Genomic DNA, 13,563 nt, shown 5'->3' with positions numbered 1-13,563 from the left:
AATGCATTAGTGGAAAAACCCTCATCTGGAGTCTCTAGATAGCTTTGCTCCAAATGATCATTCTAGTTCTAAAAATGTAACAGACAATTTAGTAAAACAAATTTTTCGTAATCTTTTACTGTTTCGAAGGACTAGTGGATACACCAACAGTGTTTGGGGACACAGCTCTCGCAGGAAAAAGTGTTCGTTTAAACAGGATCAGTTATAAAGCGAATAAACTGTGCAATAGCATGTACAAACAATATTAGCGACAACTTGTGACACAATAATAGTGTGCAAGACCAAAAATATTATTCAGAACATAAGTAATTTCGCGGTAAATATCAATGACTTAATAGCAATAAAAAAAAAAAAATAGGTCTCTCCACAAAAAAGTGAAAGATTTAAGGATCAGAAGAAATAGAGTAAGGTATTTTAATTTTTTTTAGGTCTTTCCTTTCCGTAATTTTAAATATATGTTTCAATAGGCGTAGCATGAATTAAAAAGCTCGAATTAGTTATCAAGGGTATCAGGCTTATAATTTGATACGCCATACGTGCGTTTCGTCTACTTAAGACTCATCGGTAACACTCAGATCAAAAAAGTTAGAAAGCTAAACAAGTGCAGTTGAAGAGCATCGAGGACCGAAAATTCCTCAGAAATGAGTTGTGCAAAACAATTAAACACTTAAATCTATAAAATATGACAATGAAACACAGCAATTTCTAACATGACCTTGAATTTTGATTCAAGGTCATTGGTTTACAATGTCACTGCATTGGGTGTAGGCTCTAGAGTTAATTTGGGTTATACCCCTTACGTTTTATGTCAAAACTCAGTCAATAGATAACACAGTTGTGCCTTAATGTCACTAACATTAGTCAATGTTCAAGATTTCTGTAAGGATAATTGTTTTTGAGATATCACATGCAAAGTTGGTACTAGTATGTCAAATGTCAAAGTCAAACAGAAAAAGTTTTAAAACACACCTTTTACCCTATTATTGGGTTAAAACATATAATTCATTTTCTGGGACATGAACTTGACCTCTGACCTTGTGACCATTGTCAAGACCATAAGTCTTCCAAACATTAATGTAGACCCCAAGTGTCTAGAACCTTTCATTTAATAATAAATCTATTAGGTCAAATTGTAACAAAGTCGCGCCATAATTACCCAAATATATGCCACTATTCAAAACTTCTGTTTTAAATATAACGTTTTATGGGACTATTCCATAACAAGTTGTTAGGTTAAAAGTCAAGGTCATCATACAAATTCGACATTGAGGCAAGTAACATGAACTTATGATCATTGGTATTTCTAGCAAAGGTCCAAACTATAACGTGAAATTTATCTCTTACCTTGACCTGAATTTCAAGGTCATATATCAGTGATGTCAAATCAAAAGATCCCAGGTCATTGGATTGTATTGTTGAGGAGAAACATGTATTTGACATGCATTAGGAGAGAAAATTCATATAAAGGGTGATCTAAGCACTACGACTTAAATGGGTTGAAGTGGCATCCTATCGTCAACAATAATTAGGCAAACACATCATAGCATTCACTGTTACGGTGTCTTTTGAATAAAGATAAAAAGCAAAATTAAAATCTTAGAAAATGACCTTGACCTTCGACCTTGATCTCATTTCTTCCGAATGAATTAAGGATTTTAAATTAAAAGGATTATATGACTTACGATGTATCTTCAATTTATTTAACATATCTCTTATTCCCATCAGATGTGGTCGGATCGCTTCGGTTAAGCTTAACCAAAACATTTTTAAGAGTAAACAATCAATTTGGTTACAAAAAGTTGTTGATATCTGTTACGGTATTAGAGAAGTACATATAAAAACAAAAAAGAGTTTTGGGGAGATTACTCCTATAAGAATAACTGTTCTGTCACACAGGATATACGGGGAAATCCCTATCACTATACGACATCATTGGTCAAATAACCTTTTGAGATGTCTTAAAACCAAAAATCATCTCACAAAACCAAAGGACATTAAAATCAACAGTTATAAATCATAATTAAAAAACAACACGAACACCACTAAAAACCGGGAGTGACATCGGGTGCTCCGGAAAGGTAAGAATATTAGATAGGATGTCTGACACACTTTTGTCATAATGGTCAATCAGCTCATGATGGGTACCGTAAAATTTCTTAAGTGATATCCTTAATTTGATTGGTTCATAGCCCTGTCTTCGCAACTTTTCAGAAAGCTGTTTTTGAAAAGAAGTGAAAATAAGCACAAAATTTAAAGAGACAAAATGACCAAGATTTAACAAAAATTACACTAAAAACGGCCTCGATATGACATTGCATACGCCTTTATGACTTTACGTATATAGTATAAAAAAATATTATCAAGCAACCATACCAGATAAACACAAACGTCTTTTACGGTACATGCACATGTATGCTGGGGTTAAATATTTATAAATCTATAAATCATTTATGAATGATGTTTAGACTGGAGGCAGATTCTTTTCGGATTCCAATCACCCCATAGAACAACACACCTAAATAATATATCGTTCGAACGAGAAAACCATGTTCTATATTATAATATGACGTGCTTCTTTTGTTTTATGTTTTATCTTAAAACACTTCCAAACTCTTCAATGATGCACATGTTTTAACTAATTCACTTATTATGAATGTAATGTGCTGCATTCTGAAATTGACATATTTGACCTAGATACGACAACCGTTTAAAGAATTTATGCAAACTATACTTTATTGTAGTTTTACCATGGATAGGCATTATATTCGTGTTATTTGAGCCCTCACTATCGCTCGGGCAAGAAATAATCAATTAAAACTACAATAAAGTATAGCTTGCATCAATTATTTCTTAAACAATATGCCTGTATCAAGGACCTGATATGGTCACATTTATTAAGTAGTATTAGTAAGAAGGAACTCATCAAAATATTGCTCTCTCGACTAGACCTAACATCACATGTCAAAATAAAACACTTATCTAGTTTGTTTAACATTTTTTTTTCATACCTACTTCATCCATAAAAACATAAAACTAAATACCTGTTTGTAAAATCAAGTCGTATCAAAAAAGGATGATTTAAAGTTGATAACACGGTCACATTGCTTCCGTCTATATTGCATCTTGAAAGTTTCTGTGCAATATAATTAGCCCAGTAGATGTGATTATTGGTTGTATCAACAGCTATTCCTGTTGGATATGGATCTGTTTGGACAACTGTCTGCAATGTTATTGTCTTTGAGGGATATGCAAATCTACATGAATCATAAAAAGTTATTAGCATTAGATAGATTCATTAACTTTACTGATCTTGCGCTATATCGAATCTGTTATATCATGATAGCAAAATAGTGTACATAACCGACAATGACGAATCAATGATTTAGAACACCTATCTAAAGATTTAAAGTGCGACTTACTTGAATCATTATTGAGACATATATAATTCCAAATGTTGATAAACGCTTCACATTATAGACAAAAAATGTCCAGTTCAAGTTAAACATATACGTTATACGCTTGTTCAGACTAATTTACATTGTGTTTTTTTTTTCGTAAAATCTAAATGTTATCTTTCATTTCAAATTTATTTCAAACAAATAATTTATGTAATTCCACTCCATGTTGATTTTTATAGGAATTAGTTAGCGATTGGTATTATTTTGATAAGATCAGTTTTGTTTAAAACATTTTTCATTCCTACATTTGTCTTCTCTTCTGCCTATTTTTAACTAGTATGCAATTTCTAATCGCTAGAGTTTTAATATTTTGAGTCAATTAATAATTCATTCCAAAAGATTGTTTTATATTTCAAACGGGTCGTGTGAACGACTTTCTAAGCTTCATATATTTTGTATTACTTATGCTATCTACCCAAGTTGAAACAAATAAGCAGTCATACCACAACTTCTTATATCTATCTTAATGTGACCACCAGCTATTTATTATATTAAACTTCTTAGTTTATAATCACCTTGTTCTTCTATAAATAAAGGCAATAGTTGTATACCGATGTCCAATAATCTTAAATGGATTAAGCGACACAAATCCGGGTCACAAAACAAATCCGAGGGAAGCAAACGATATATGAGAAGTAAAACAGAACAACAGATACACTGAACTTAAACTAACGCAAAAACAAACATGTATGGAAACGGTCTTTTTTAGAACGACTGCAATATACCTGACGTGGTACAGGACATTTGGGAAAAAAATATAGGTTGAACCTAGTTTATGGATAGCCTAACCTCCCACCAACCTCCCGCTTATATGGCAAGGTTTAAAATACCGCTGAAATGAAATAATTAGGTGACACGATTCAGTACAAATAAAGAACACTCAGGACAGAGAAATGTATAAATTAATGGCATAGTAGAAAGTAACGACATGTAACGCATAGACTTACAAAGGACACCTCCCATGAATTTGCTTTAACATATACTTTTACTTTTCCTATGATAACAAATATGCGAGTTATGTTTAATTTGTAATGTCTGATTTAGAACATTTAACCGAATTAATAATATTTGTTTTAAATTGTTTGGTTGCCTCAACAACAATTTTAGATGATTTCGCTTTATTACACATACATGTATATACGGATTTAAATGAATAATATGAGTATAATACTGTTTCCTTAAATTAAATAAAAAACACTTTTTATCCCCTTTTTAATACAAGTATGTTTTGCCTATCAGATAGACAGCGTGTGTATTAGATATTCATGTCTTTTTTTCGCGTTTTGGCTACGGTTATCTTCTCTTTTCAAGTTAGTAGACTTGTGCATATACAAATGACAATATATGCTTTAAATTATAGTATGGGCTCTTTTATTTCGCCTTATTACACGTATGTTGATCTAAACGAATGATATGTTGATGCTGTTACCTTTATTCTCTTACAAAACACTTTTTCCTGTAATTAGAAGTATATTCTGCCTGTCAGCTTGTGTATTTGGTATACAATTCTTTTTCCTACGTCTTGGCTACAGTTATTTTCACTTTTGAAGTTAATAGACTTAGGCATATGAAACTTTTGACTAACATATTTTAGAGATGTATTGTTAACATTGTTGCGGACACCCAGTAACACTTTGAAATATTTCAACAGTTTCACAAAATGTCTTCCATTTTTTTATCTAGTGACATGTCAAAAATCAAAAACTTTTATATATTTCAGTCGTGCGATGCTATTATCGGGATTCACCATCACCAGGAATGCTTAAAGCCAAATATTTGAAAACCAAAATGTATCAAAACAGTTAACGATCAATCTGACCATAAGTGACCTAAACGTAATTGTAATAGTTATAGCCAAATATATGGCTTAGTTTGTTTGCCTAGAGCATTATGAATGTTTATTGTGTTTATGATGTTTCTACCTTATTTCATTAAAGCACAATCCCCATTTTTTCTCACTTTTTGTTGTACTAAACTTGATGCAGTGAACATTCATACACCGGGTTTCCGTCCATGTGTCCGTTTGTCCGGTCTTATTAGCGCTATTACGTGAACTATTCTTCAAAGATGGTTTTATGACATTCATATTTGTATCATTAATGTATTGGAAAAATTAGAAAGTCAGTGCCAAGCAACTATTTTTAAGAAACAATCCAAATTGACAATATAGTTATATAGAAAATTACGTAAGCGCTCTCAAGTTGACGTCAATTGTAGGATTATGCTAACTCTTATATGTAATTATATTATATCACGAAATATATAATTTAGGTTTATGAGCAAAATGTCTGTGTCGAGAAAAACAATCAGTGCTGATCAAACATGTTATGTCTCTCTGAAATTTAATGTATATTGAACTTTGCTATTTAAATATTCTCACATATATATGTTTTTTTTCTGAATATATGAAGTATATGTCAAAAGCTCATATCAACAATGTCTAGGTAGCGTACCAACCAATTTATTTTAGACGAGTTTTGCCCTTTAAAATAGAAAAATAGAAAAAAAAGCTATTCCCTGTCTATATTTCATGATATATATTTATTACACAAACATATAATGTTTTAGGTTAACAATAGAAATATAACACTACTTGACTTGCCAAATAAAGTAAAATTATGGTATTGTTTTCGACTTTTTAAAACAAACTATGATATGGGCCCATTCGTACGTGACTGTGAACAATTAAACATGGACTAAATATCGATTCTATTTCAAAAGGCATTGCAAAGTATTTGATTTCCGTCAACAGCACAATAGAACTACGACATACACTTTGATACATTATTTAATGTTAATTCGGAAAGTGTATTTAAGGTTGGATGTGTCAACGTCAATTAGTTTTACTGTTAATAGTTCATGCTTATGTCGCGTTGACATGTGCATGTCTGTACGTGAAGTATTTTCCTCAACGAAGTGAGTTTGAACATGCCTTTCTACTAAATAATGTTTATCTAAAGTTTATCGACTACCTAACTCAATCAAAGGTTACAAATATGTAATGGGGGGGATGCAAGAATATAAATGAATGAATGAGCATGCACTATTCAAACCACATCATGATGTGTAGATTTTTTAACGTTTTGATTCTTTGAAAATAAATCGTATATGACACAATACCATTTTTTTGTTTAACGCTTTTGTTAATGAGAACAGGTGTGCCTATATGTCGTATTTCAATTGACCTCATTATAATTAACGTTTACATACCGAACAATTTGATGTGTATTGAATCTTGGAAAATAAATAAATCTGTTTTTGTAATCGTAATCTATGCCATACACAAAACTACTTCCCACATCTACTAGTACCGTCACACGGCGTGTATAAACATCAAATTCCATAATTGAAGAGTAGCGTGTATACAAAAGTGTGTCTTGACAAGCTAAAACAAAAATAAACATCATTCTAATCAATTCATAAAAAGCTATACTACAACAATGCATTAAATATGATGAAACCATAACAATAGCTTTTAGTTTTATGTAACTTGTGAATTATTTATTTGATTCAAATGGTTTTATTAAATACAGATGTAAACAGGACGACAGACAAATATGCAAACTTGTCACAAAAAAATTAATGAATGACATACACAAAGGTCAAGTTTAACGTACTACCTACTGATAACCTTTCATAAAAAAAATACAAATTATCGACAATGGACAATACAACATTATTTACAAATAGTCATTCAATCAGAAATTGTCTTTTTTAGTTATACGTAATGTTCGGAAGTACACCACAATTGTATATACATAAAGGAAAAAACGAAATAGAATACTTTTAAACAAAATAACGCAGTTAAAGTTTAGGTTTGGACATTTGATATTAAAATGAAGATGTACGCTCATACATTTCATTTATTCTTTGATACAACTCTGTAACAGTTGTTTTATTTACAAGAGTAATGTTTCTTTGATGACAAATTGGTTTATCTTATTTTCATAAGTAGAATGAATGAAGACATGTCCAAAATTCATTTTTATATATGGAGTACTTTATGGCAAATGGTGAAACCTGACGACAAAACTTGTATGACACTTGTTACAGATAACATATCATTTTATAATTATTCTCATTAGGTACACTTGAGACAGAATGTTTGCGACGACATATACAAAATAATACTGATATCAAGAATCAATAAGCTAACCACTTCCTAGTATGTTGAAGACCCATTGGTGGGCTTCGGCTGTTTTCTATGGTGGCCGGTTAAGGCCATTTCACGTTTTCGCCCTTCATATTCGTATCATTCGTATCATGTTTTTCGCGAAAAACGCGAAATCGCAAAATCGGAAACGACAAAAGGCGAAATATTTTTGCTTTCCGATTTCGTATTTTCGAATTGGCGTTTTCGCGGTTTAGCATATATGTGTAAATCAGACACACCCATTCTGACTAACGCCTACATACACAAATTACACGTCTGTATACTCGATAGTCTTCGGACATCAATTAAGAACACGTGGTATGATTATCAGTGACAAACTATCTAAGAAACTTAAATGATGTTGATTTTATTAGAAAACTAAGGGTAGACAATCATCTCACAAATATTTTCATAACTGGTGTAGAGCTTACAAGTACAATACATTACATGATCTACTATCCACAAGAATTTTGATGACTTCGATCTCACAATCATGTTAAGTTGAGGGGGATCAATGCATTAGACAAAGAAACGAGGCCAGCATTTTGTCATGCAGTAAATAACACATACAATAGAAAACTTTTACTTCTATTTCCATCAGGACTGAATATTTGAAACGTGAATCTTCGGGTTTTAAATAAACGAAATGTTGTGTTTACTTCAGCTTTTCTTTATGACCGATGTATTGCCATCAATTTATAACTTATTACCAGGATAATAGCTTCCTAGAGAATAAGTAAATAGTTGATTTGCATCAAATGGGTCGATACCACTTCTGTTAGACTGATAGTAGCTCTGTAGTATCCTCAACTAAATAATCAGCGTACAGCGCTTGTTAACATTTCCTTTGATACATTCAGCAATGATTTAGAAATCAATGAACATCTGTGTTTTAAGTGTGAATAAGGATTTGTTTATTTTTTGTTTTCTTCAATTATTATTTTCTAATTTGACTGTCCCTTTGGTATCTTTCGTCCCTCTTTTATAAAACTCATTCAGTTTATGACATATTTCATGTACAATAGAATTTTTAAAACAATAAAAAAACATCAATAACTTCAAAAATTTAAAAGTTTTGTATAAATTAAATTAATATTACTTGCGATACAAAATTAATTTTTCGTTTCTATCGGCAAACATTACGACAATGATACATTGGTTTTAAAGGAACAACAGCAGGTGTATACCTTATATGGTTTCATGTATGTCATTCTTATATGTAATAATGTCATATTCAGCTTTGTAACTGATTAAGATTAAATGCCGTAACGAAGGTACAAAATGTATGCTATTAAAAATTGATGCTTCTGTTTTTGTCAGACAATAGTTGATTTGACTACCTCAATAATATTGGGAATTCTAGGAATTTGAAATGACATGACTGGAGGAAACAAGTTTGATATAAAATTTCAATATTTCTTTGAAAAACAAACACACATTTGGGTAGGGTTTAAATCAATGCAACAACCATACAATAAAAGAAAGATATAAACAAAATCATCATTGTTTATAGTTGTTATTATCAACAGTATATCCGAGTCTACAGACGAAAATAATTTAAAATTAGAAAGAGATCACTGTCGCATGTAGAACTGGATTTGCGTATTCATCTAGAGTACCTTGGATCATTTCCGATTTTTAGTGGACTAAAGATGTTGCTCAGTTTTTACTTTTTATTTAGTCTTTTGTCTACGGTTGTTTGTCTGCAATTGGTCCTTTTTTCTCTATTGCCATTGTGTTGTTAGTTTATTTTGACTGATATAAGTGCTTTCTCTTTGATATATTTTACTCTCTTTTTTTTACTACGTCAGTTAAACATAGCAGTGATTTGATTGAGGCAGTGGATTTTTTTCCAGCTGACTATTTTAGCAAAATAAATTTCAGTTTTCGACTGTCTTGGGAAAAAATGTATATGTTATACAGGTTATCCGGATGAGAAACTTGTCTATGTGTATGTTTTTTCTCAGTTTAACATGACATTAAAAACAATATAAAAATATAGAGATGTGGTATGATTGCTAATGAGACAACTATCCACCAAAGTTAAAATAGAGTGAATGTTGGCAATTATAGGCAAACCTTCTGTAATTAGAAAAAAATCATACCTTGTAGTCGTCTATAGAAGGCCCCGTCATGAAAACATATGATACAATTTAATTAGGAAAACTAACGTTCTATTTTATAACAAAACAATTTACTCTAAAACTTCTTATAATAGCTTTAATATTCGTAACATAAAAATAAACGGAAACGTGCGTGTCATACAAAATTGAAATGACAAAATCTGTTTACAAATGCCTAACATGTAATAGAATTATCTACATCCCAAAACAACTTGGTCTTTGTAATTCGTTGTATGTTGTGAATTAAAAACACCGAGATAATGCATATATCTGATTTATTTAAAAGATATCCATGGTCAAGAAAAGCCACACATTTACATTGTACCAAATACAATATCCTTCCAATTAGGACTATTTAGAAGTCCAAATCTGTCTTCTTTGGACATTGAAAATAGTAAGAGTTAATGTATGCCCAGTGCTATATTAAGGGAATTTTCCATAACATCGGATATACTAGCTAAAGTTTTATTGCAATACATTCTTTTCTCTCAATACAAAGACAATATCAAGCAAACTATCCGTCTTTGGTAATATTCATTATGTTGATATTTCCATAGAGCGATTGAGTATTTCGTAAAGTCGTGTATTGCAATTTATATGATTGTTATATCATAACAACACCCGGACTTTTGTATGACAAAGCAGTATTCCACTTTAGTTTATCAAGCGATGATATGTACTTGATTAAAATCGCATTATTTAGCCTATATAATGCCGTGTTCAAACCGATTCAATTTTAACGATCAAAAGTATATGACAGGTATGCGTAGACAATAGAGAGCAAAATAATTTATTAAGTAACTGCATACTCTTTTTATAATTATGGTAATATAATGTTTAATTATTAAATTATTTAACTTGTCAGGTCTTTCATTTTACAGAAACAATCAATTATGTTTGAGGCTCATATTTTGAAATATGACACTTCCCTATAGGATTCGACAAATAATAATCGCCTGAGAAAATAAAACATGTTGTTAACTGTCTCATCAAATAAAATTAAATGACACGAGGTAAACACATCTAAATATATCCCATTGTAGAAATAACCTTGACTGATTTAAACATCGTAAAGAAATAATCATATTGCATATTGTTGGTCAACGAATGAATTGCAATATCATTGATATATTACAAAACACCCGGAAAATGTATGACTTCGTTAATTTCACACGTTGGCTTATCAAACCATATCATTTAATTTAAGTTGGATTGCTTTATCTAAATCATAAAGTTTCATATTCATTTGACTGCTTTCGATCATAAATTTTATGTCAAGATTGCGCAAATACAAAAGAATAAAACAATCTGCAAAGTAATTTTATACATATGATATAATCATAGTTCTAATATTGTGGTTATATATGTAACATTCAGAAACGTGTCCTTCCCCCCAAACGTGTCCGATTCCCCAAAACATGTCCACATCGACGTCACTGAACTGCAAAACATGCCTAGTTGAAAACAAGGTCGAAGCGTATCATTTGTATAAAAAAAAGTGGGACGAAAGATACCAAAAGGACAGTCAAACTCATAAATCTAAAACAAACTGACAACGCCATGGCTAAAAGTGAAAAAAGACAAACAGAAAACAATAGTACACATGACACAATATAGAAAACTAAATGATAAACAACACGAACCACACCATAAAATAAGTATAAACGCCTAAACGTGTCCATTTCTCAACAAACCCCAAACGTGTCATATTAAAACCGGCGTTTATCACATAACAATTATATAGCTGACTATGCGGTATTGGCTTTGATCATTGTTGAAGGCCGTACGGTGACCTATAGTTGTTAATGTATGTGTCAATTTAATCTCTTGTAGTCAGTTGTCTCGTTGGCAATCATACAACATGTTCTTTTTTATATTCATAAAAAAAAAGAATCCATGAAACCTATGCATGAACTATCTGGCACTGGACGTTATGTCTCTTGGTCGTGTGTCTTAAGTAATGCTAGAAACCTAAAACTTATAAAAAAAACCGATTACCCAAGTATGGTTTGTTGAGCTTTAAAATACACATAATTTAATTTAAGTACTGTTGACAAAAGTGACAAAAATGCTGCTGAAAGCCCGCCGTGCAGTAATCGGATATATATAAAAGGCATTTTCGGAGTTTATCAGTACAAAATGGTTTACAAAGTTAACGGTTTATTCAACTCTATGATTAGTTGTATGTTCGATCTCAATGTGTATGAAATACTTGCAACTGGACAATAAGCAATTTCAGTCAAAGTTAATTTACAATTACAGAATAATGATACAATTTGGAATTATGATAATCATTATAAACCTACATTGAACTAACTAAATCTGATAAATGACAACTTTATTACCTGTGTCTCCCTTCACATAATTGCCGTAAAAGTTATCAGCGATTTTAGTTAGGAGATACGTTAACAAGCACAAAGACTTGTGACGTTTTGGCGTTAAATATTTGACACGTTTTTTGGCGAATTACAAATATCGGACACGTTTTGGGGTTATGACATAGGACACGTTTCGAGAATATTCAACATTGCGGACACGTTTAGGGAGAAAAGAAACATTTATGGAATCGAACACGTTTTGTGGGAAGGATACATTTGGGAGTATTAAATATATATTTGAATATCAAATTATTTGTACATAATTGCCTTTTTATTTTACAGACACTTTTTCTATGTTGGAGATTCGTGTGACAACTCTTTCACTTCATAACTGTTCACACAAAGAAAACTGCCTTGTAAAGAAATACATATATTTTTTAGTTCTTTGATTCTAGATAACTTTTGTTATTTGTGTAAGCATATTTGCATATTTTAACAACTTCCTGCCAACCTAAAGGCTATCAGTTATATGGCAGACAATGAATAATATTGATAAAATATTTTACATGTCTTCATTTTGAAGAAACGATCTAGTTTGATGATTTAAATCCCACACTCCCATAATTATTTCGAGCACAAACTATTATAATATACGAACATCTAAGAGTTGTGTCTATTATATATATTTGTTTACTAATATATCTGTATTAACACTTCACAACGTGTTTGCTATCTCTATACTGTATTTTTATAGATCATAAAATATAGTTACTGGCATGCGCCTGTTTATAGAAAGTGTCCGCACTAAATATTTAGTCATGGCATATTTGTTGAGTTTCCGTTAAAAATGTTTCATATTTCTTGAAGCATCCGACGCATTTGCCATGTTGTATCCCGGTAACCAATCTCGCACCTTCAGATAATCTTTGATTCCAAGAATAAATTTAATTGAAAGCTCCATGGGTTGCAAATACATGTACGTATTGTCGAGTTATCGTTTTGTAGTTTATCAACACGAATGATGAATACGTGTGTTTAGTTGTATACGTATTATGTATATTTTAATTATTTTACAGTTATCAAGTAAGATGTATGCTAAATTATAAGTAATAAGTTTTGTAATAAAAGTCTGGCCTAATATTATCAGTAACGCTGTTGTAAGCATTGTATATCATTGATAATAAGCAATATTTTAAAGTTTTGGTGGATATTGGTATCACTAGAAATCATACTCCATCTCCATATTTGTTTTATCAAAATATGGAGTATAGAATATTAGACAAATACAATATATTATCGCTATTTTACAAAATTTTCCTTTGATCTTGCTAACTGACAATGTCCTTTCTCAGCGCAGTAGGGTGATATGAAAACTATTGCTAGAAACTAAGGGAACATGTGTCGTTGCCTAGGAAATTATCAACGTCTTCCAGGGTAAAATAGCGATACACAGATTATCATTAGTACTGGCTCAAGCGTGAAAATCAAAATCAAAACCAAAAAGACAAAAC

General features: G+C 31.2%; 1 protein-coding gene across 4 annotated transcripts in view; it reads right to left on the bottom strand.

Moving 5' to 3' along the window:
* LOC139482398 (low-density lipoprotein receptor-related protein 5-like) overlaps nucleotides 1-13,563 on the bottom strand; it is a 33,921-nt gene that overhangs the window by 19,598 nt on the left and 760 nt on the right. For all 4 annotated transcript variants that reach the window (XM_071266303.1, XM_071266300.1, XM_071266301.1 and 1 more), the window contains exons 2-3: nucleotides 6,669-6,843; nucleotides 3,042-3,254 (exon numbers count right to left, since the gene is read on the bottom strand). In XM_071266303.1, coding sequence (XP_071122404.1) covers nucleotides 3,042-3,254; nucleotides 6,669-6,843 — 388 coding nt within the window. The remainder of the gene's footprint in view (nucleotides 1-3,041; nucleotides 3,255-6,668; nucleotides 6,844-13,563) is intronic.

Source organism: Mytilus edulis, chromosome 7 (genome assembly GCF_963676685.1).
Source record: "Mytilus edulis chromosome 7, xbMytEdul2.2, whole genome shotgun sequence".
Taxonomy (NCBI): domain Eukaryota; kingdom Metazoa; phylum Mollusca; class Bivalvia; order Mytilida; family Mytilidae; genus Mytilus; species Mytilus edulis.
Note: the sequence above shows the minus strand (reverse complement) of the source record. Positions and strands in the feature narration are given on the sequence as shown.